The sequence below is a fragment of the Lepus europaeus genome, chromosome 7 (genome assembly GCF_033115175.1).
Source record: "Lepus europaeus isolate LE1 chromosome 7, mLepTim1.pri, whole genome shotgun sequence".
NCBI lineage: Eukaryota > Metazoa > Chordata > Mammalia > Lagomorpha > Leporidae > Lepus > Lepus europaeus.
Window position 1 is genome coordinate 64,956,574 of NC_084833.1, and position 24,027 is coordinate 64,980,600.

At 50.2% G+C, this 24,027-nt stretch overlaps 1 protein-coding gene across 1 annotated transcript in view; it reads right to left on the reverse strand.

The window, feature by feature from the left end:
- MAP6 (microtubule associated protein 6) overlaps window positions 1-22,625 on the reverse strand; it is a 67,877-nt gene extending 45,252 nt beyond the window's left edge. The window contains exon 1 of the mRNA XM_062196730.1: window positions 21,133-22,625. Coding sequence (XP_062052714.1) covers window positions 21,133-22,610 — 1,478 coding nt within the window. The 5' untranslated portion in view covers window positions 22,611-22,625. The remainder of the gene's footprint in view (window positions 1-21,132) is intronic.
- Between the last annotated feature and the right edge of the window lie 1,402 nt (window positions 22,626-24,027).

Genomic DNA, 24,027 nt, shown 5'->3' on the forward strand with positions numbered 1-24,027 from the left:
ACCCAGCTGTCAGCCTTAACTGTCACATCTGAAAAATGGGAGGGCAGGACAGATTACTTATAAAACTCCTCCTGGTCACCAAGCTGCCAGTAGGTCAAAATTACAGCTTTGAAAGGGAGCTGTGAGGCTGAGCTGTGGTAGAGTAGGCTGAGCGCCTGCGGCGCCAGCATCCCATGTGGGCGCCAGTTCATGTCTTGGCTGCTCCTCTTCCACTCCAGCTCTCTGCTAATGGCCTGGGGAAGCAGTAGAAGATGGCCCAAGTGCTTGGGCCCCTGCACCCACGTGGGCGACCTGGCAGAAGCTCCCGGCTCCTGGCTTGGGATCAGCCCAGCTCTGGCCATTGCTGCCAATTGGGGAGTAAACCAGCAGACGAAAGACCTCTCTCTCTGTCTGTAACTCTACCTCTCAAATAAATAAATAAAATCTTTAAAAAAAGATAATAAAGAAGTGGAGCTGTTTCAGACCAGAAGGGAGCGAGAGGAAAATGACATTTAGCCTGACCTCTTGAACCAACAGTGGCAAAACCAGAAAGCAAGTGGACTGTTCAGAGACGGGGGGGGCCTTCGACAAAACTGTGCGGTGTGCGCAGGACAGACGGCATGCAGCACTTATGCTGCCTCGGGAGAGAGCCACAACTACCCCAGGGGCGCTCCGTGAGCCCTAATTTGCCCGGCACTCGCCAGGCCCCCTGCACACGTGACCTCAAGCCGTCCCCCAGCTCCCGTGGTGGCTGTCGTCATCCCCATGGAGTGTCCTGTTCCAGATCCCACAACTGGGTGACGTGACCGGAAGAAGAACTAGTGTAAACAGTGAGCCCCTCTGAGGAACATTCTCACTGAAGGAGCATCTTATGCCGCTTGCCCACAGAGAAGACGGAGCCCCCGACGTCCCCGACTTCTGCCCACAGTGCTCTGAGCCAGCAATGAGGTCTCTGTTCACTGTGCCGCTACGAAAGACAAATTTTGCACACACATATATTTCCTACCCCATTATGAGGATGCCACCTTCTAGGGTCAACATGGCATTGTTAATCTTAAGGCTCTTTTGACAGAACAACTCCTCATTCCTTTATGCCTGTTGCAAGCGTATTTCTCTTTATGCACAAAGCTCTTTATCAAAGCTGCTTAAATACACAAAAGACATAGCCAATTCAAAAACCAGTGAAATGATTAAAATGGGTGCCATGGCTAAAATGCACCATGGAGTTCATGTAGGAATACCCACGTGGGGCAGGTTTGTCTTCCCAGCCTCAGCCGTTGACTGAGGCGGCCCTGGGGAATGAAGGCAGGAGCCGACTCGCTCGATTCCATGACTTCTTTTTCTCAGAGCTAAATGCCTAACTTGGAAAGAAGAATGCAGAACTGGAAATGTGTAAGTTCAATCTTACAAAAAAAAAAAAAAAAGACAAACCAATACCAAAATCAAAACATCTGCTCGTGTGTGGTAGGATTTAAGGTGATTAAAATTTTGCTTTTTAAAATTACCTCTTGGTACTGTTCTTGCCATGCTTCATTTTGAAGGAGGGAGGAAAAGATGGCAGGAGGGGAGAGACTGGAGAGACAGAGGCAGAGCCGGAGACAGAAGATACTGCTCAGAGTGCCCCAGGGGACTCTCCTGAGCACAGCTGTGGAGGCTTCCTCTGGGTGCTCATACCCCACCCCTGCTCTCGAAGCTGCCTGCCTCCCGGACCACTGAGCACACACGAGCCTGTCTCTTTCAGTCCCACTTTCCCCTTGGGCTGGTGGCCGCAGAGTCCTCTTGGCAACATCCACACTGGTTCCCATGGATACCCCCGACTCCCAGACAGTCGGCTGCTCAGAGCAGATGGTCGCCGGCACTGGGTGGGGAACAGGCTGAGGGGACATCTGAGGTACCCGGCATCCTGTATGTTTCTGTTCACCTGCTCCACACCACAACGCGCGCGCACACACACACACACAATTTTTAACTAGATTGTGCTTCTTCTGGTCTTCACAAGGGACTCATGGCATTTCAAATATCACAAATACCACAACAATTGCTAACATTTGCAGAGCATCTGCAATGACCTATATGCTTTGGGCTTTTGGATGGTTGGTGTCTACAAAAACAATCTCAGAAGCATATTTAAGTTTCACTTTTCAGGGTTGATGTTACGGTGCTGGCATCCCAGATTGGAGTGGTTGTTCAAGTCCTGGCTGTTCCAATTCTGATTCAGCTTCCTGCTAATGTGCCTGGGAAGGCAGCAGATAATGGCCCAAGGGCTTGGGGTCCTGCACCCAGACCCAGGTGGAATTCCAGGCTCCTGGCTTTGTCCTGGCCCAGCCCTGGCCATTGTAGCCATTTGGGGAGTGAACCAGAAGATGGAAGACCTCTCTCTCTCTTCCCCTCCCCCCTTCTCTTTCCCTCTCTTCCTCTACCTCTATCATGTTGCCTTTCAAATAAATAAATAAATAAATATTTTGGTCCCTGGAGGAGGAAATTGAGGCTCAGAGACACGATATACCTTGAGCAATGTCACACAGACAGTAAACAGGAGGCTGCAAATGGGAGCTGAATTTTGTGGTCCAAGACCTCCGGTTACTCCACTGCGCGGCAGTCACCAGGTCAGTAGCTGCGATGACTAACTTCCTTGTGTTGCTCCCTTCTGCATCACCCGGCTCTAAGGGTATTCCTGCTGCTGCTGCTGCTTCGTCCTCTCCCTCCCCTCCTTCCCCATCACCGCCACCATCAACACCATCGTCTTCATGCTCATCATCATGTTTCTCCCTAATTATGAAGCAGGAGCCGAGAGAGTAAATTAGGGCTTCCCATATGCAGGACCTCACAGTCAAAACCCCAGAGCACAGCTCAGTGTCTTGTTCACAGGAAGAACTCAACAAGTATGAATGACCAAATGACTAATGTAATACTACCAAAATCCTTCCGACAAGACAGGGGTTACGACAGCACTTGTAAAGTATCACCGCTGCACGACTGCAGCTTGGACCAGGCCTGTTCTGACAGGCTGAAAGGCTCCCGGGAACGGCATTGCTCCATTAGGTCCTCAGGGGCTGCAATCACCGGGCCCCTCTCCAGTTCGCAGCTGGCTTTGGCCGATGGTGGAGAAACACTGGGTTGGAGCTTCTATGAGGGGTCCTAATATCCACACGGTGGCGCTCTCGCTGTGCTACTCTCGGGTGCTGGATTCTGGGATCTCCCTGTGCATCTTTGAATACAATTTATTCCCTGTCTATTCTTTAAAAAGCCTTGTTCCGGCTCCCAGGCAACACCACACATCATGGTCATAGCAGCCAGCCACTGGTAGTATTTCACAATGGTGACTCCTGTATCTGTGTCCTTGGTTGCTGTGAGAGATGCGTTGGTTACCCATTATGTATGAAGACAAAGAGATTCTAACATGTGCATCAGCTTCCTGCTGCTTCTCAGTTGTTAAGGAGACAGCGATGTCCCTTGGGGAGAGTAAGTGATGTGCTATAATAAGGCACAGTCAAGCCAAGTAGTCACGGGCACTCTGTTCAGGCAATTATTTGCTACTTAAATACAGAATCTGAAACTCTGTCCTCAGAAATATAGACCAGAGACTGGCAAACTATGGCCTATAAGCCACATCCAGCCCTCTACATGGTTTTGGTCAGCTATGAGCTAAGAACTTTTAAAAAAGATTTCTTTATTTATTATTTGAGGGAGAGAGAGAGAGAGAGAGAGAGAGAGAGAGAATGTTTTCCATCTGTTGGTTTACCTCCCAAATGCCTGCAACAGCTGGGGCTGGGGCAAGCCAAGGCCAAGAGCCAGGTCGCTCACATGGGTGGAAAGAACCCAACCACTGAGCCGTCCGTCCTCTGCTGCCTCCCAGGTGCATTGACAGGAAGCTGGACTGGAAGAGCAGCAGTCAAGACTCCAGTGGCCCTCTGACAGGGGATGCTAGTGTCCCAAATGCTGACAGAACCTGCTGCACCATGATGCTTGCCCCCTAAGAATGGTTTTTGTAGATGAATATTTTCAATCAATTTGATAAAAGAGGACACTAACTTTGAACCTCAATTTAGCAAATGTTACTTCCCTAAAAACTAACCCATTCTTCCATTAAGAGATTTGTATTACAAAAGATTGTATTCAATCATTTTAATATTGTGTTTTGAATTTTGGTAATAGAATTTTTGGGAGATTTTGTTTTCTCTCTTATTATAAAAGTACCTGTATAATATCCCTACTTTTACTTCTTGGCCCACGAAGTCTAGGCTGTTTAGGGTCTGTCCCTTTACAGAACGTTTTCCGACTGCTGTTTTAGACCGGAGTGATTGTCCAGTTTTGTCCCCCGCCGTGTCAGTGCTCACACTTGGAGCACCCGTCATATCGAAAGTCAGGTGCCCCATCTGCATGTCCAGCTCTCTGTGCCCTAGCTGCCCCTTCTTCCAGGAACTCGCCACCCCCTTGCCTGCCTGATGGTTCTGTCTGCTCAAGTCAGACTGGTCCTTCAAGTGCCCCTGGAACCTCCAAGTCAGGATTGATGATGTTCCTCTGCTCAAAAATTGCGTGACCTCCAGTCGAGGGCTGACCTCCCCCCAGACTACAAGTGTCCTGGGGGCAGGAAGCTCCATAGATCAGAAAGGAGACTGACAGGGGTCTGCTCGCAGGCGTGGGGAACACCCAGCCCACGGGCCATATAAGACCTGTGAAATCACTGGGTCAGACCCTGCCAAGGCACCACAGGCGGGACTTGAACTTCAATCCATGGTGGGCTAGTTTTTAACATGATAATTTTGTATGGCCTGCAAATGGAGGTATAAATACGCGAATGGCCCTTGGAAGGAAAGAGGTTTCCACCGGTGTGTGATGTGGGCATAACTGACCGACACACTGATAGGGAAGGAGGGGTAGCTGACGGAAAGCGAGCCTGACTTCTGTTGGAAGGGTGATCTGATCCGACTGTCTGGCTTCTATTACTACCCGTGACTCCTGTGTCGTCTGCCCTCAGGAAGGAGTATCCCTTGCACAGCAAGGCTGTGGTAAGTTAAAAGGCTAGAGAGCTGTATATTGGGAAATAATAGTGTGGCTCCTCCCTTAGGAACGCTGACACTAGCATGTTCTCAAGACAGCAGGCTGCTGGGCAAAGTAGGGCTGTGAGCAGTCACACTCCCACTGCTCTCTGCACTCCTTGTTCTTCACTGGCATTCCTCTCCCACGGGACTGACATCTGTGACGCCCCACTTTCCCTCCCGCTCTAAACCGTCTCAGTGTGTGAACTGTGCATGCAAGCCAATAGCTCACTAAACGTTTGCACAAGACAGAAACTGAGCATCAAATGGTAATGGATCTATTCACTCACAGAGTCATTCTACAAACATTGGTTGAGCTCTGTTCTTCACCAGGCCCAGGGAAAAAGAAAATGACAAGGTTCCGACCACAAGACACTCAGACTAAATGGGCTTCTTGTAGAGCCCTGTGAAACTGCGGGACATTTACCAAACCCTTGGGAGGAGAGCTGGGGCTCCTGGGCTTTTGGCCTAATGTAGTCAGAGAGGCACGGACGCATCCAGGGAGCCCCTACAGCCCAAAGGGGAAAAGTCTGTCCAGATTTTGTATACCGTCAACCCACAGACTCTGCCTTGTGGCATGTGGGTAATTAAACATCAGATGTTGGTAAAAATTAGACGATATTACTTTCCTCAACACAGCAGTACCTCTGAGTTCATTTTTAGAGCAAATTTGAACTTGCTAACAATCACTCTTTGCTTATTACAGTCATTGTTTTTTTTAAAAAGATCTATTTATTTAAAAGTCAGAGTTGCAGAGAGAGATGGGGAGATCTTCCATCTGTAGGTTCACTTCCCAAATGGCTGCAATGACCAGGCTAGGCCAGGCCAAAGCCAGGAGCCAGGATTTTTATCCAGGTCTCCCACGTGGATGCAAAGGCCCAAACACTTGGGCCATCTTCCACTGCTTTCCCAGGCATGTTAGCAGGGAGCTAGATTGGAGATGGAGCAGCCAGGACTCGAATTGGTGCCCATACGGGATGCTGGTGCTGCAGATGGCAGGTTAACCCTCTATGCCACAGCGCTGGCCCCTATTCATTAGATTTTAATTTTATGTTTCTTGTTTTAAACATGCAATGTTTAAGGCAAGGGTCTAGTCTCTCCATTTAACTCATATCTGTACAGATAGATTATAAAACAGTGATTCAGAGACATTTGCTGGACTAAGAAATGTTTATAGAAAGTTTGAGCTCAGCACTTAATGTTTCTCAGTCCAGAAATTCAGAATTTGTGGAAACAGAAGGGGAAAAGGAGCTTTTTAGATTAGCCAGGTGGCTCTCAACCCATGAGAGATATGATGTGAACAGATTCCATTTACTGAGTGCATTTTACAGGCTAGGCAGTGTGTTACATACTGTATACACCTCATTCATATAATTGTTCAATTAAAATCTTTCAAGCATCTACTAAATAAATACCTTGCACTAAGCTTAGTGCTGGTAGAAAAATGCTGAGTAAGACAGGTCAGAGAGTCGTGGACTTTATGGAATGTTATTTTTTACCAGGGAGAAAATCAAATCAGAGAAGAGAGGTGAAGTGGTGAGCAGGGTTTGAACCCAGACCCTCAAATAATGTTAGCCATTTGAGATGGGGCGGAATTACAAGTAGGCATTGTACCCTCCATTGGTCTTCCGCATTCCTCTCATTGTTCAGGGCCTGGGGAGGGAAGATCGAGTTTCCATCCTTTCCCTGCCCAGTGAGGCTCATGTCTGTGCTTCTGACACACTGCAGGAACACCCCTCCAGACCCCGCCCCCTACTCCAGGTCCCTGAATACCTTGTGTACGTGTGTGCTGCCCTTACTAACATGACCACAACGACTTCGTGTGTGCTTCTCTCACCAGGCCAGGAACTGGTGTAGGACCCCAGGGCCTAGTCTTGGGGCTGCCCTCGGAGAGGTGCTAGGTATTTTCTGGAGGAAGAAATGATTTCCCTCGGTAGCCTACTCTACCGTATTCTCCCAGTAGTAAATGATTTCCCTCGGTAGCCTACTCTACCGTATTCTCCCAGTAGTAAATGATTTCCCTTGGTAGCCTACTCTACCGTATTCTCCCAGTAGTAAATGATTTCCCTTGGTAGCCTACTCTACCGTATTCTCCCAGTAGTAAATGATTTCCCTTGGTAGCCTACTCTACCGTATTCTCCCAGTAGTAAATGATTTCCCTCGGTAGCCTACTCTACCGTATTCTCCCAGTAGTAAATGATTTCCCTTGGTAGCCTACTCTACCGTATTCTCCCAGTAGTAAAAGAATCCGGTGCTTAACTGGCACGCACTGCGCACATCTCCATCCTGACTCGGTCACTTTCTGCTGCGTAGTTATGCCCATTTGGCTGATGAGAAACCCGCAGGCTTCCCCAGGATCACAGACTTTGAGTTAAAGAGACAGTTTCAGTGGTCACCAAGTTCTTCACAGGACACCTCCCAGGACTTAAACAACCATCCCTGCTGTGAGCCTTCCAACATTAACCAGCCTCTGCTGTGTCCCTAACTCTGGCCCCCAGTTTGACCTCGCTAGGGCCTGCCTGCACTTTAAATACTTATATCTGTGTTCTCTCCCGCATAAGACTGCAGTCTCTCGCTAGCTCTTCATGTTGAATCCTCATAGCTCATTGTCCCAGTCTTTGCATGCTCTTAAGAACTTGGAATAAAAATATTAAGTCCACCGCACTATTACAGAATTAGAATCAATAAATCCAGCCTAATTCCCTGCTTTTATAATATAAGCCTCTTTCACAATGGACTAAAATCCCTAAAGCATAGGAAGGATTTAGAAAGATGGGAGGAGAGCAGGAGGGGAATTGTGAGCAAAATCTGGCAGTCGTTGAGTGTGGGGCTTGTGAAAGCCCAGCGCAGGCCGTGATTTGGCCAGAGCACCTGCATGATCCTAACGTGCAACCAGGGCTGAGAACCCCCAGGAAAAAGCATCAGGTGTGTGCAGGGAGAAGGGGCCATCAAGGCTGGAAGCACCAGATGGGTCTGATCCCAGAAGACTGACTGCAGGCCAGGGGGCCCGGGAGGCCCTGCTGTGGAGCAGAGGGGGATCCCTGGAGAGTTTAAGACAGGCGTGGTGAGACTACTCACCCCTCCCCACTGCAGAAACGAGGCTGGTGGAGGACAGCACACAAAGACAGCACAAAGTCTAAGGTGGTGGCAGCAATCCTGTGAAGGGTGTGTTGAACTGGGGCCACTTGGGTCTTTGCTGAATAAGAAAGACCACAGCTGTGGTCTGGAATGAGGAAAACCAGGTTCCCGAGTTGGCTTGCCCATTCAAGTTGGCTTGGCCATTCATGGGTTGTGTGATCTCAGTCTTTAACGATAGAGATATTTACCTTAAAAGGCTATTAAGAGTCTAAATAAAAATCATATTAAAGCAATTGGCACATAGTAAGCACTCAGCAAATAAGGAGGAAAATCAATTATGTCCTTGTTCTAATATTCTGCTCTTTTGTGTTCTGCCATGGTTGACTTTTCTCCTAGTTGTTGTGGTTTAATAATGAACAGCCCTTAAGTGCACAGGCCTACAAAAAAGCACTCTAGGAGATCCCACAATGTGGGCCAAGTGTGTGAAGTCCCTGCGTGAAATGGATAGGAGTCACAAAAGAACAGCAATGGAGGAGGCACTGCTCCGGGGAGGCCCTGTGGGTTCTGTGGTTGGAGGCCTGGGTACAAAGTGTTCACCAGAAGACGATACACAGGCTTGGTCCTGCAAAAGCCTCTTCATTCAGCTTGAAGTCAGTTACACAGGATGGGCATCTGGACAGCATTTTAGGGTGTGCATCACAGGTCAGAGGGTCTGGGTTCAAGTCCTGGCTCCACTCCCAACTCCAGCTTCCTGCTAGTGCACACCTGGGAGGCAGCAGATGATGGCTCTAACTGTTGAGTGCCTGCCATCCTCGTGGGAGACCCAGATGGAACGCACTGTTCCTGGCTTTGGCCTGGCCAAGCCTCTGCTGTTGAGGACATTTGGGGAGTGAAACAGCAGAGGTGAGATCTCTCTCTGCTTGTCAAATAAACAAAATAAGTCATTAGTAAAAATAAGTCAATCAATTATACACTGACACAGGACTGTGCTAGACTAGGGAGGGATACTGAGGGGTGCCATAATTTAATAGGTATGGTGGTGGGGGGGTTGGGGGAGCCTGCTATTTAATACACAAGACCAGTGGCAGTGGGGAGAGATGGGTGGGGCTTGGGGAAGAAGGTGCAGGCATCAACAGCCGAGCTCTGGGGAATCTTCTCCTGGCCGGACGAGCTGAGGCGGTGACACGGCTCTGACCTCAGCATTCGCTTCCCCTCACTCTTCATCCCCCTCCTGCTCTAACATCTATGTTCAGTTCCTGCCACCAGGCTGACGAAGTCCACGTCCTTCTTGTCTGTTCACGCTGTCCCCTGAGCAGCCCACTCTGTCACCACCTAGTCAGTCTGCACTTTGCTTTGTCGCTTCACTGGGGTGTGATGTAGAGAATAAAGTCCATATGTCTCAGTTGTTCATGTACAACCTCCACCCAGATCAAGACGGGAAAATCCCCAGCACCTCTGGAGGTTCCTTGTGCTCCTTCCCAGCCCATGACCCGCCTTTGTCTCCAGAGATAGCCACTATTCTGACTTCAGTCACCATCAATGACGTTTGACCTTCACATGAACGCAGTCATTTAGTGTGTGCATGTGTGTCTAGTTCTTTCACTCGTCATTATGTCTGTGAGACTCCCGCATTATCGGGTGTCACAGCGATTTGTTCTTTTCCACTGCTATACAACATCGATTCTCAGTTGGGAGCAATTTCGTCCCCCCCAGCAAGGGCCTTTGGGGACTGTCCGGAGACAGTTTTGATTGGCACAATTCAGGACAAGGACGGAAGGAAAACACTAGCATAGAGTGGGTGGAGGCCAGGGTTGCTGTCACATATCTTAGGATGCACAGGAGAGCCCTTACAACAAAGAATCATCTGGTCCATGGGGGAGTGTTTGGCCTGCCAATTAAGGTGCCTGCATCCCATATCAGAGTTGCTGGGTTCAAGTCCCGGCTCTGCTGCCTACTCCAGCTTCCTGCAATGCAGATCCCAGGATGCAATGGGTGTTTGGGTCCCTACACCCACAGAGGAGACCTGGAATGAGTTCTAGGCTCCCAGCTTCAGTCCAGCTTAGAGCTGGCAGTAACTGTGGGCAATTGAGGATAGACACTTTGTCTTTCTTTCTCTTCTATGTAGCTCTGCCTCTCAAATGAATAACTAATTTTTAAAAAATATTTACTTATATATTTGAAAGGCAGAGTTAGAGAGAGGCAGAGGCAGAGAGAGGTCTTCCATCCACTGGTTCACTCCCCAAATGGTGCAATGGCCAGAGCTGGACTGATCTGAAGCCAGGAGCCTGGAACTTCTTCTGGGTCTCCTACATGGGTGCAGTGTCCCAAGGACTTGGGCTGCTTTGCCAGGCACATTTGCAGGGAGCTGGATCAGAAGTGGAGCAGCCGGGACTTGAACTGGTGCCCATATGGAATGCTGGCACTGCAGGCGGCAGCTTTACCTGCCAAGTCACAGCACCGGCCCCCTGAATAACTAATTTTTGAAAAAGATTTTGTTTATTTGAAAGTCAGAGTTACAGAGAGAGGGAGACACACAGAGAGATCTCCCATCTGCTGGTTCACTCCCCAGATGGCCACGATGGCCAGCACTGGGTCAGGCTGAAGCCAGGACCCAGGAGCTTCTTCCAGGTCTCCCACATGGGTGCAGGAGCCCAAGTACTCAATCCATCTTTCACTGCTTTTCCCAGACCCTTAGTAGGGAACTGAATCAGAAGTGGAGCAGATGGGACATGAACCCGGGTCCATGTGGGATGCTGGTGTTGCAGGCAGCGGTTTTACCTGCTAGGACACAGCACCAGCCAAATGAATAACAATTTTTTTTAAATATCTGGTCCAAAATGTTGATAATAATATTTGGAATCCCCTCCTGTAACTACTAAAATCAATTATCACAAACTGAATGGTTTAAACTAAAGAAATTCCTGATCTTAGTTCTGAAGTTCAAAGTCCATTCCCTTGCGGTCTCAGTCTCAGAGGCTACTGCACTCCTTGGCACGTGGTCCCCTTCCATCTTCACAGCCAGCGATGGCCAGCCACGTCTTTATCACACTAAATCACTCTAACGCCGGTTCTCTTCCTCTTTCACTTCTAGAAGGACTCTTGTGATTACACTGGGCCATCTGTATAATCCCAGGCTATTCTGCCTGCCTCAAGATTCTTAACCAAATAACATCTGCAGAATCCCTTCTGTCATTTAAGATAACATATTCATGGGTCTCAGGAACTAGGAGGTGGACCGATTAGGCTGTGGCATCATTCTGTTTCTACCACATCTTGCTATTCAGTATTCTGTGGTATGAATATGCCAGTTTCTGTATCCTATTGTTTGCAGATCTTGGAGTTGCTTTAGCTTTTAGCTGTTACTAAATAATGTGGCTGCAAACATTCTTGTACAAATCTGCACTCAGTTTTGCTGGGTATAGACTCAGAATGGAACTGCGGGGTCACCAGAGGAACACGCTTAGCTTGAACAGATAATACCAAAGAGTTTTACAGAGTGATTGTAACGATTCACATTCTCACCAGAGGTGTTTCCACTTTCATCCTGTACTGAGCACTCCACATAGACCACCTAAGATACTTCAAACTCGGCTTGTCTAAAACTAGCCCAGTGTTACCCAGCTCAGGGCATCATTCCGACAGAGATCCAGAGCTTGACACCCAGGACACATCCGGGGCTCCTCCCTCTCCCTGCCTGCCGACTGTCAGCTAGCCACTCCAGCCTTTTACTCTGCACCAGCTGCTCTTGTCTGCACTCTTCCTGTGCCGGAGGTCTTCATCACCTTACCCCTAGACTACAGCTCCTCCCTGCCTCACCCCTCCCATCCACCCTTCCCATTGCCCTCAAAGCAAAACCTCGTCCTGATGCTTCCCTTTGCTCTATGATAAAGCAGCTGGTCCCAGCCTACCTCCCTGATCCACCCCTCAGCATTCTGGCCTAAGGCGATGATGCCTCTGAGTTCCACCTGCACAGAATTGTTTACAGTTTCTCTTCTCAAATGATCCCTTCTCCATTTAATGGCACCCCACCTTTGAACACTTGGCGCACCAGCCACACTTTTCACTGACACCTTTCCCAGGGACCCTCTACTCAGGAGACTTCACCCTTCTGTGCCGTGCCCCAACGCATCCTGCACCTACAACTTCCAGCCCATTTGTCGCTGCCTTAATGAACATAAGCTGCTGGAGAGAAAACGCCTCCTTGTCATCCCAGGGCTTAGCTCAGGGCCTAACACAATGCTCACCAGGCTGCCACGGGGTTGGGATCGGACAAGTGAAATGATGTACAGGAAGCACCTAGTGTAGACAACCATCCTGAAACCTAAAGGCAAACGAGAGGCTTATGGGCCCTGAGCTCTCACAGGGAAGTAACAGTTCTGTTTTTGCTGGGCTACTAAACGGATGATAGGAGAAAGCATTTCCAAGATTTTAGCCTGCTAAGCACACTCAGAGCTACCATTACTGTTTCTACCAGTGAGAGTAGCATCTCCAGTGACCAGCAAGAGAGCTTTTAGTTTGCTGGTTCAGGCCCATCGTGAAGTGATATTTGTTCAGCAGCAAATTAGAAGCCTACCTGTCTGCATTTATACCACGGACACCACATGTAAAGCCACAGCTACACCTCAGAGCTGCGGTATGGCCCCCAATCCTACTGGAATTTGCTGCACTGTTTTAGTTTTGTGTATGGGCCATGGAGTCTTTTTAGTGATTGCAGGTTTGGATGTATCACTGGCTTGATAACTTGTTAAAGTTAAATGCGTTTGATGCCATTTTTCTCTCAGAGCGCAACCCAGACTTAATTGAGGGTATCTTGTCTCGCTTGTGTGCTAATCCTAGTCGATAAGAATCTTACTGTATCTCTGAGGGTAGCTGGCTAACTGCACAGGGTCAGCCAATGAGCTAACAAAATGCTCTGCATACAGGAGGTCCTCAACCAAATTTCCTAAGGAGGCATGGAGCACCTCGACGTGGTTTCCATGACAAGTCTCTCCTGGTGTTCTTCCCTCCTCGGTCACTCCTTCATCTTACGGAGGGCCCGTCCGCTGTCAGTAACCCCCGAGACTTGTACCTCTGGGATTCCGTCTGCTGTCAGTAACCCCCGAGACTTGTACCTCTGGGATTCCGTTCTTCGATGGCTAAATTTCTCTACTCCCTCTAGAGGCGTGATTTCACCTCCTCTCGTGCCTTGAAGTACATCCACAGCAGATGGTTTTCAAACCTATATTTAGTCAAACCTCCCCTAAGCTTCAGGTCCATTTACTCATCCGACCTTTGAACAACTTGTCAGGCGTCCCACAGATAGCAGAAATCCTACACGCTAAATAGTAAGCTCAGCTTCCACTTCTGACTTGTTAATCTGTTCCAGTGACTAGTACTACTACCAGTTACCCAACCCGAAATACAAATACGAGTCACTCTGAATTGCATTCTCTTTCCTGCACCTCCACTGGTCATAAAGATCCTTTGTTTTGGAGCTGCCATGTGGCAGCTGGTAAAGCCACCACCTGAGGAGCTGGCACCCCACACAGGTCACTGGTTCAAGTCCCGGATGCTCCACTTCCCATCCAGCTCCCTGTTAATGACCTGGGAAAAGCAGCACAAGATGGCCTAAGTGTTTGGGCCCCTGCCACTCATATGGGAGACCCGAATGAAGCTCTTGGCTAGGGCCTGGCTTAGCCCTGGCCGTTGTGGCCATCTGGGAGTGAACCAGCAGATGGAAGAACTCTCTCTCTGTCTCTCTCTCTCTGTCTGTCTAACTTTGCCTTTCAAGTAAATCAGTCTTTGAGGGGACAGAAAGATCTGCTTTTTCGACCTGTTCCACCCTGTGACTCCACCCACAGCCGTGGCGCAGACTTGCCAGTCTCTCTGCAGTCTCTCAGGAGCCTGCTTACCTGCCGCCCTCCCTCTCACTTCCCAGCCAGCCAGCCAGCTGGAAATTTATTAAAGTCAAATCAAGTTATGCTGTTCTGCTTACACTGCCCCAGTGATGGACACTGTCTACAGAAGCAAGTCCGAACCCCTTAGAGGTGCATGGCTATTTAAACTTGGCCTATCCCTATCTCTCAGAGAATAAGAAAGGAAATGGTAAAAAACACGAGCAATGTTCACTGAAAAAAGAGATATGCCACAAACCAAAATTTGATACTTTTAGAAGAACAAAAAATAAATAAACAAGATTAACTCTGAAAAAAAGAGCCAAGGTATAAACTAGTACATTATGAAAAAGGGAAAATAACTATGGATCAGTAGAAATTATTTTTGATTCACAAGATAATGCTGTGATTCACTTGATGTCAATGAGTTTAAAAAGTAGAATGTGAAATTTTCCAGAAAAAATTGATTACCAAAACTGACTCAAGAAAAAATATAAAAGCTGAAAAAAAATGAATAACTATTGAAGATGTGAAATTAGTAGTTTTTTTTAAACTTCATGGAAAAGACACCTAGCCCAGAAGTTTTACAGGAGAATCTTAACAGATATTTAAGGAGCAACCATTGTGTAAATTATTCCAAACAGTAGAAAAGGAGGGGAAACTATCCATTTGATTTTATAGGAATAATCTCGATCCTAATATTATACAAGATAACATAAAAAAGGAGAAAATTGTAGGCCAGTTTCACTTATGCATATGTATGCAAACATTTGAAACAAAAAAATAGCAAACCAAATTCAGCATTGTAAAATATATCTTTACCCAAGCAAGATGCACCCCAGGAATGTAAAGATAATTCAGTATTAACGGAAAAAGGTATTAACATGTTAAAAAAGAAAAACCATCTCAGTTGATGTAGAAAACCATTCAATAAAATTCAATATCCACTCACATTTAAAAAAAAAAAAACTTAGAAAACTAGGATTAAAAAAAGTTTTTTAACCTGAACTCATAAAAACAAGAACAAGGCCGGCGCCGTGGCTTAACAGGCTAATCCTCCGCTTTGCGGCGCCGGCACACCGGGTTCTAGTCCTGGTCGGGGCGCCGGATTCTGTTCCGGTTGCCCCTCTTCCAGGCCAGCTCTCTACTATGGCCCGGGAAGGCAGTGGAGGATGGCCCAAGTCCTTGGGCCCTGCACCCCATGGGAGACCAGGAGAAGCACCTGGCTCCTGGCTTCGGATCAGCACGGTGCGCCAGCCGCGGTGGCCATTGGAGGGTGAACCAATGGCAAAAAGGAAGACCTTTCTCTCTGTCTCTCTCTCTCACTATCCACTCTGCCTGTCAAAAAAAAAAAAAAAAAAAAAAACAAACAAAACAAAACAAAAAAAACAAGAACAAACCTCCCGCTTAAGGGTGAAGCTTCAGAAGCATCCCCGTGTCCCGGGACTAAGATGTGTGCTGCTACCACCTATTTGAAGCTACACCGGGTGTCCAGAGCAATGCAGCAAAGCAAGATACTTAACACTGGAAAGGAAGGCAATCAGTTGCTCTTTGCTAAAAACGCATTTTCTTCACAGAGTCCCAGGGAGCCTGCAGACTGGCTATTAGAAGATGTGGAAAAATAAATGTATGGGAGCAAACATGTAAAAATAATGTGTATGGACAAAAATAAGTTAGAAAATGTATAAACTCTTCACCACAGGAACAATAATTAAAAGATAACTTAGAAAAAAAAAGAAAGTGTGACATTGTGCAGACTAATGGAATGTAATGGAGGCTCCAGAAATAATATCCAAGTATATCTGTGTGATAGATCTTATGTGACAGAGGATCAATGACTTTCTATATGGCAGAAAAAACTCAATTCCTACCTCTCTATATACAAAAACACAGGACCCATTTAGATTAAGAAATATCTAGACAGAAAAAAATACAATTTAAAATGATGTGTATATGATTAGGTATATATGATTTTTGTGGGAAAAGATCATAAAATATGTGAAAACTTAAAAGACTTAAATAATACATGCCAAGCTTTATCATGTCTCTATGTGGGAAAATTCATGGCCAATTTGTGTGAACAGTGTTTTCCCAAGTACAGCCCAAGTGCATTTGCATCAAAATTATCTAGAGTGCTTGTTAAAACACCAGATTCTTAGGCTTCATTTTATATTTATTTATTTGAAAGGCAGAGAAGCAGAGAGAGCAAGATCTCCCATCTGCTGGTTCACTCCCCTAATGCCTGTAACAACTAGGAGTGAGCCAGGCTGAAGCCAGGAGCCTGGGGCACAGTCTGAGTCTCCCATGGCAGTTGGCAGGGACCCAATTATTTGAGCCACTGCCTGCTGCCCGCCAGGATAGATATTAGCAGGGAGCTGGAGTGGAGGGCGTGGGCTTAACAGCTCTGCCAGATGCTACTCCCTCAGGTTTCATCATTTTTTTAAAATTTACTGAACAGAAAATTATGAAGTAGTACAAAGAATTCTCATGTACCTTACACCCAGTTTCCCTTATTAATATTTCATATTAGTGTATTTGTCACAATTAATGAACCACACCCAGCTTCCCTTTTTTTTTTTTTTTTTTTAATCCAAACTCCCTCTGTCCCCTCACCCTTCCCAGATTCTAGTAATCACCATTTTGTGTTCAGATTAGGCTTTATTTTCAGTTCCCACATAGAGGGGAGAACATGCAGTATTTTTCTTTCTGTGTTTGGCTTATTTCATTCAACATGATATGATGTTCTCCAGCTCCATCCATTTTGCTGCAAATGACAGGATTTCTTTCTTTATGGCTGAATAGCATTCCATTGTGTATATATGCCACATTTTCTTTATCCATTCATCTGTTGATGGACAGCATTGGTTGATTCCACATCTTGGCTATTGTCAACAGTGCTGCAATAAACATAGTGGAGCAGGTATCTCTTTAATACAATGATCTCATGTTTTGGATATATGCCCATTTTAAACTTACTGAGTCTGAGGGTGTGACCCAGGAATCTGCATTTTGGAAAGCTCTCCAGGTGACTTGTGTTTCACTATTTGAGGCCCTTGCCTTGGGGAAGTAGGTTATAACTGGAGTTGCACATTAGAATCACTTGAGACAACTGCAGAAAATTCAGATGGCTGGGCCATACCCCAGACCAATTAAATCAGGTTTTCTGGGTGAGGCCCGTCCGCAGGGGCATTCTCAAAGGTCTCCAGCAATTGCAATGTGCAGCCGGGGTCGAGGACCACCAGCTTTGGTGAAGGCGCATTTGGAGCCAATTTCCCCATGTGAACATTTACTTCTAGTGCTGACCTACAAGGATTTGGATTTTATCTTGATTAATGCAGACACAGTCCCTTAAATAAGGACTGTAACGGATTCCTTTCCTACCCCAGCATCCTGTCTGGTATGTAACAGGGGCATGGTGGTCATTTTTTAAAATAAATTCAACTGAAGGAAATGAAGTAGTATATAGGTGAATAAAATCTTCACTAAGCCCTAAAAATTCCACAGGACTTCTAAGTCTATATAGCAACTTGGCACAGTGTTGGGCTGTGCAAAGTACAGAAATGAACAAAACACAGCCCTTCTCTCAAGTGCTCGCTGTCTGGTGAGCCAGGCAGATGTAGACAAAAGCATTTTACAGCTAAGCAGACAATGCTAAGAGCTCAGAAAGAAACAGGAGGACAGAAGAAAAATTAATTCTGAGTAGCAGGACCTAGGAAGGCATCACAGAAGATTAAGCACCCCAGATCAGCCATGAGGTATTGCTGGGATTCACCTTGGAGAAGATGAGGGCGATGGGCAGTGGGGCACAGGGCAGTTCTACAAAGAGAAGGTCAACACACGGGCTTTTTTGTAACCTTCACGCAAGGCTGCGGGACAGACTGTAAAGGGTCCTTTCCTTTCTGACTGCCCTGTTATTGCTCTCATTTTTCAAGAATTTCGCCTTGGTTTATTAATTCTACCTCATAATGTCTCTGCTGATTTCTTCCAGGGAAAAGTCTCATTAGCATTTCTATAAGGACCACCTGCTACCCCGTCTATCCCTCCTAACTGATGGCCAGGGCCAGGAGGTTGACCGGGAGGGGAATTTTAATCCTTGTGACTCATCTGTTTTCTAATTGAGAATGCCAGGCCTATAGTCACAAACGGCTTCTTAGAGAAATCCATCCTTAACATTAATAAAGTAATAAAGACATGTGTAAATTTTATAATATCACCTATGCAAAATGATTGTATTAAAAATTCATCAACTTCATGACTGTGAATAATTCTAAAGATATCTTAGATACCACTTGAATGCAAAAAATCCCAGACCAGTATGAATGGGTTATGAATTAGAGGAACTACTGAACAGGGAAGGTTTCTTAAAACCACAATGGCAAAGGATAACGAATATTATTTATGAATTAGCACGTGATGTTGAATACTTACATACCAGTGTATTAAGCCGATGAATTACGTACGCTTTATTTAAACAAACTGCTCACACTGATGCCATGTGACAGCTGTCACTTGTAAAGCCCAGGAGAGGAACCAGCCACTGAGGTGTAAACACCATGATTGATGTGGCCCGGCACAAGAAAAGGCCATAGGAATCAAATTATCATGGAAATGGAGTCTGGCTTGGCTTTGAAGGTGGGGGAAGGCCCATTTACAGTGGACATGGGACATACTGAAATCCAGGATCCAGAATCCCAGCAAGGAAAAGAATGCGAGACAATAGGCAAGGATAAGCAAGGTTGCAGATAAGCCTACAATTTCCAACATTTTTTCTTTACAGTGGATTTAACTTATTGAGTATCTAATTTCTTCACAGCTACCTCCACCCAAAGTACCTTTCTATAGTACTGGTTCATTTCTTTTCTGGAACAAGAAAATTATGTTAAATTTTGCATCCACTTTAAGTCATGCATTTAAATTGTCCATTGAAGAAACTGATGCCTCTTAGCAACACTCATTCTTTTAAAATGAGTTTCATTTTGATATTCAAAATCGTTGTGATTATCCAGCAAAAGGACGCTGCTGGCCCCAAAGTTATATGTTTAATCACATTTAACAAAAGACCTCAAGGCAGAAATTTGTTTTTCAGGGGTGCAGTGATTTTTTCTTGAAGGCTGGTCGAGTTCTGATAGCCGCTAGAAATCATTCTCACTAGCTGCCAAGAGCAGAGCCCCCCCTCCCCTCCCCCCTCCCCCCGCCCGGTCTAATCAACCTATTTGGGTGTAATTTGAACTGCGAAGCACATCACGCTCAGTGCAGAATGAGGGGCTGTTTCAGGGGACAAGGCCATACAGAGCCAGGGCACAGCCCCAGCCTGGGTGTGGTCATTCCTGGCCGTCCGGCCAATCACCACCGAACAAAGCAAGTTCTGTCAATGTGGAGACAGAACCTGAGCCGCAGCGCCCGAGGAGGGGTGAGAATCTGGGATCCACCCCCCCCCCTGGCACTGGCTATCTGGGGGGGGGGGGGGGGCGGAGAGGCGGCTCCCGCCTGGCGGTGGAGTGGGGATAGGAACGTGAAGAGGATTGTCGGAAAATGAAGATCAGGGAATGAAGTGGGGTCTTGTAAACAAGAAAGCCACGGCGGAGACAGAGAACCACGCCTTGGCTTTGTTTATATGTCCTTTGCTTGTTTGCTTCATTTTCTTTTGATCCTTAGCAGCATAAAAATACTGTGAAAATCCTACCTCTTCACGGTTATTCAAAGAAAGGGATGTGTAGCTTAGCCTGGCCCAGAGGTTTCAAAGGCAGCAGTGTGGTCCTGGGGACCAGCGAGGCTGTGGGAGGGGAACTCAGCTGCATGGGAAAGCCTGGGGCAGCAGGTGTGACGCGGTAGGTAGTCAGGTTTTGTCTTAACAGGAGGTGTGCACAGACCAGTGTTTCCCAGCATACAGGGAGTGTCTGTCACATTCAGAGGACCAGGACATCCATGTGGCATGAGGCTACCTATGGGGTCTTGGCAGAAGACACCAGCTATGCCGTCCTCCCCACCCTCTCCTGCAGGCCCAAGGCGGCTAACTGGCTGTGGCCTGGATGAAGGGCCCCACGGACCCCATTTTGAACACCTGCAACTCAATTACTCACCACACCCGTGTGCTTCCCGAGAGACCCCCAAACCCACCGTCACACGTCCAGAGTCCACCGGGATGTTAGCTACTCGGTGTTGGTTGGTAAGAGCAAGACTGAAAGCCACACATTCAGAAATACAAACTGGAAGGATGAAGGGCAAGAGCGAGAGCGAGAGAGTTCTAGAAGGGAATGGCCGGGGTGGGGGTGGGTGTTTCCATGCTTCACCTACAAAGCATCTGAAATGAGTGACAGGGAGGGTACTGGGTGGTGACAGAAACGCACAGGGAGAACAGGAAGTGGTGGGGAGAGAAGGGAGCTTCCTCAACATGGAGGCACGTGGGAAGTGGACATCAGAATAATGGGGCATTGTGTAGAAGATGGGCCTGGAAACAAGCCCAGGTACCCCCGTGGCGGCCGTCCTGACCCTCACCGTCTCTAGCACGGGGCCTGGCCTGCCGCAGGCCCTAAAAACATACTGAATATGTAACACTAAACCAGCGAGCGAGGGAATGACCCTAACAGCTAGCTATTCTTAGTGGCATCTCACGAATAGGAAGCTGAGGCCCAGAAAGGTTCACAAACTTGCCCGCAGGGTTCCGGCTAGTAAGGCGCCCAAGTGCCAGCGCGGGCGGAAGTCTGGGACAGGGCGGGTGTGCGGGGAGGGCGTGGTCTGGGAGTGTCTCCAGGAGAGTGAAATGCCAAGTGCCGTGGGCGCGTGGGCGCGTGGGCGCGGGGGGTGGGGTGGGGTTCTCTTGGAGAGAATTCTTCTAGAAGGGCAGGACCTGAGGAGGGCAGCGAGGCAAGCGGCCAACCGCAGCACAGCCGGGGGAGCTGGGTGGGGCGGGACCGCAGCGCTGTCCAGCGCGCGAAGAGAAGAAACGGCGGGCAGGCGGGGCTGTGGGGCGGGGCGGGCGTGGCCGACGTGGGCAGTGACAGCGCGGGGACGGCCGGGAGGGGAGAGGCTAACGGCTTCCGCACCGGCCAGGGCACGGACACGTGCGCGGTGGTGGGGGGCGCCCTGCGACCCAGGGGCCCGCCGACCTGGGAGCATGCGCCCTGGACAGTCCTGGGCACTGGGCAGCCGCTGCGCCGGCTCACCTGTAGGAGCTGCTCACTACGCTCGTCACCTCCTCGCGGATTTGCCGGTTGAGGGCGTCCGCAGCCGCGCGTCCCTTGCCACCCTCCGGGCCTCCGGCCTGGGCTGTGGGCAGCGGCGTCTGCTCGGGCCCCAGCCCCTCAGCGCGGCGCACCATCCAGGCGGGCCCGGCCTTCCTGCGGGTGTCGCGCTCATCCGAACCCGACGCCTTTCCGGCCGCGGGGCGACCGTCTTCGGCCGGGGCCTGGGCCTGGGCAGTGGGCACCGGCGTCTGCTCGGGCCCCAGCCCCTCGGCGCGAGTCACCATCCAGGCGGGCCCGGCCTTCCTGCGGGTGTCGCGCTCATCCGAACCCGACGCCTTTCCGGCCGCGGGGCGACCCTCTTCGGCCGGGGCCTGGGCCTGGGCAGTGGGCACCGGCGTCTGCTCGGGCCCCAGCCCCTCGGCGCGAGTCACCATCCAGGCGGGCCCGGCCTTCCTGCGGGTGTCGCGCTCATCCGAACCCGACGCCTTTCCGGCCGCGGGGCGACCCTCTTCGGCCGGGGCCTGGGCTTGGGCAGTGGGCACCGGCGTCTGCTCGGGCCCCAGCCCCTCGGCGCGAGTCACCATCCAGGCGGGCCCGGCCTTCCTGCGGGTGTCGCGCTCATCCGAACCCGACGCCTTTCCGGCCGCGGGACGACCCTCTTCGGCCGGGGCCTGGGCCTGGGCAGTGGGCACCGGCATCTGCTCCTGCCCATGCCCCTCGTCGCGGCGCACCATCCAGGCCGGCCCGGCCTTCCTGCGGGTGTCGTGCTCGTCCGCACCCGATGCCTTTCCGGCCGCCGGGCGACCGGCTCCGCCAGCGGCTTCCTGCTCCCGGGCGTCGGCAGCAGCCTGCATGGGCCAGCGCTCCTGGCTCTGCGGCCGGCGCTTGGGCGCCCCGAGAACAGGCGCGGAGGACGCGGGGATCTGCATGGGCTTGGGGATCCACGGGTGGTCTCCGCGGCGCGGCAGCGGCCAGGCCCGGAAGTCCTTCTGGTACTGGGTCTCGCGCTCGAAGGGCGCGTCGGACGGCTGGTACTCGCTGCGCGGCCGGCAGCTGGGCTCTGGCCGCTGCACTTTCCAGGCGCGGTAGTCCTGACGCATCACAGAGTCCGCGGGCCCTGTGCTGGAGGCGGAGCCTGAGCTGGGGCCGGGGCCTGACCCGCCCCGGCCGGGGGCGGCGGCCGCCTCGCGTTCGCCACTAGGCCCTGGCGCCGGCCCTGTTGCCCGGGCAACTGCATCCAACTCGCCCTGGGCGGGCTGCGTCTCTATGGCGACCGCGCGCGCCGAGGGGGGCTGCGCCGGCGGCAGCTGAGGCGGCGGCAGCTGCTGTGGGGCGCCCGGGTGCTCGGTGGCCTCCGAGTATTTGGTGAAAACCAGAGGCACGGCGATGTCCGCCTTGTCTAGCTGGTTCCAGAAGCGGGCGATGCAGCAGGCCCGCGTGATGCACGGCCACGCCATGATGCTAGCTGCAAGGGCAAGGCTGGCCGCTCTCTTTCTTACTGTGGTTCTGAAGCAAGTCTCGAAGCTTCTTCCTTCAGCCCCCGACCGGCCAATGCGGTTCCCACCAATTTCTGACCCAGATCAGCCGGAGCGACCTCGCCCTCCTCCCTCAGAAAGCACCCGGCGAGAGCTACTGCTGAGACAAAGTCCGAAAAGGCCCTCGGTTTACCGGCTGCGAACGCTCCGGGAGTGCAGTCTGCCGCGGCGCCAGAGGCTGAGAGTCCCGGAGTCCCCTTCTAGGGCGTCTGGGACGCGCCCCTCCCTGCGGCTGCGGCGGCGGCGCGCAGACCCCGGCCGAGCCCGGCTTCGCGAGGCAAGGTGGCTGCGGGCTTAAGCCATGGCGCAGAGGAAGGGCTGGGTGGCGAGGATCCGGCAAGATGCTGCTTTCCGCCGGCGTCCGGAAGCAGCCGGCCCTCTGGCAGGGTCTGGGGGGTCGATCGCCTCCCGCAGAGACCAAGCGCGGCCGCCTGGGCCGCAGTCTCCGATGGTACTGCAGCCGCTGTCGCTGCCGCCGGTGCTGCAGAGAAGCGGCCCCACCCTTCAATGCCGCTCAGCAAGGAAAAAAAAAAAAAAAAAAAATCCAGGAAAGATGCTGGGAGAAAGCGCGCTGCAGAAAAAAATCACCTGCTGTCGTCAGCGCGCGCCGCTGGGAGCTTGCCCTGCCCTCCCTCCCCTCCCTCGACTGCAGCTCCGCCCTCCTCGGCTCCCCGGCAACCGCAGAATCAGGGCCTCGGTGGGGTCGCGTCCCACGCTCCTGACCACGGCTGTTCTCGGTGCTGGTCTCCCGCAGCTCCAGGCCTTTCTTTTGTAAAACGCGGCCAATTACTGGGGGGGGGGGGGGCAACGATATTTTATATAAATATATCCCATACACACACGGGGGGGGGGGGGGAGAGAACATCTAGTGAAATGTCTGCCCCAGAACAGATGCTTTATAAAAGGCAGTGGCTTTATTGATCAAAGCCGCCAAGCTGTATTTGAACCTAGTCTGGCCGGCAAAGCACTTGCCAGTGTTATGTATAGACCTTGCTCAGCTCTGTGGCAATGGGAGCCACAGGGCTGGTGGTGCCATGACAGTCCCCCCCCCCACCCCCGTCCTTCTTTTCTTTAAGGTATATTTATTTATTTCAAAGGCTGAGTGAGAGAGAGAGAGATGGAGAGAGAGAGAGAGAGAGAGAGATCTTCCATCTTCTGTTCATTCCCCAAATGGCCACAATGGCGAGGGCTGGGCAAGGCCAAAGCCAGGAACCAGGAGCTTCCTCCAGGTCTCCCACGTGGGTGCCAGAGCCCAAGCACTTGGTCCATCTTTCATTGCTTTCCCAGGCGCATTAGCAGGGAGGTAGATGGGAAGCAGAGCAGCTGAGACTCCAACCTT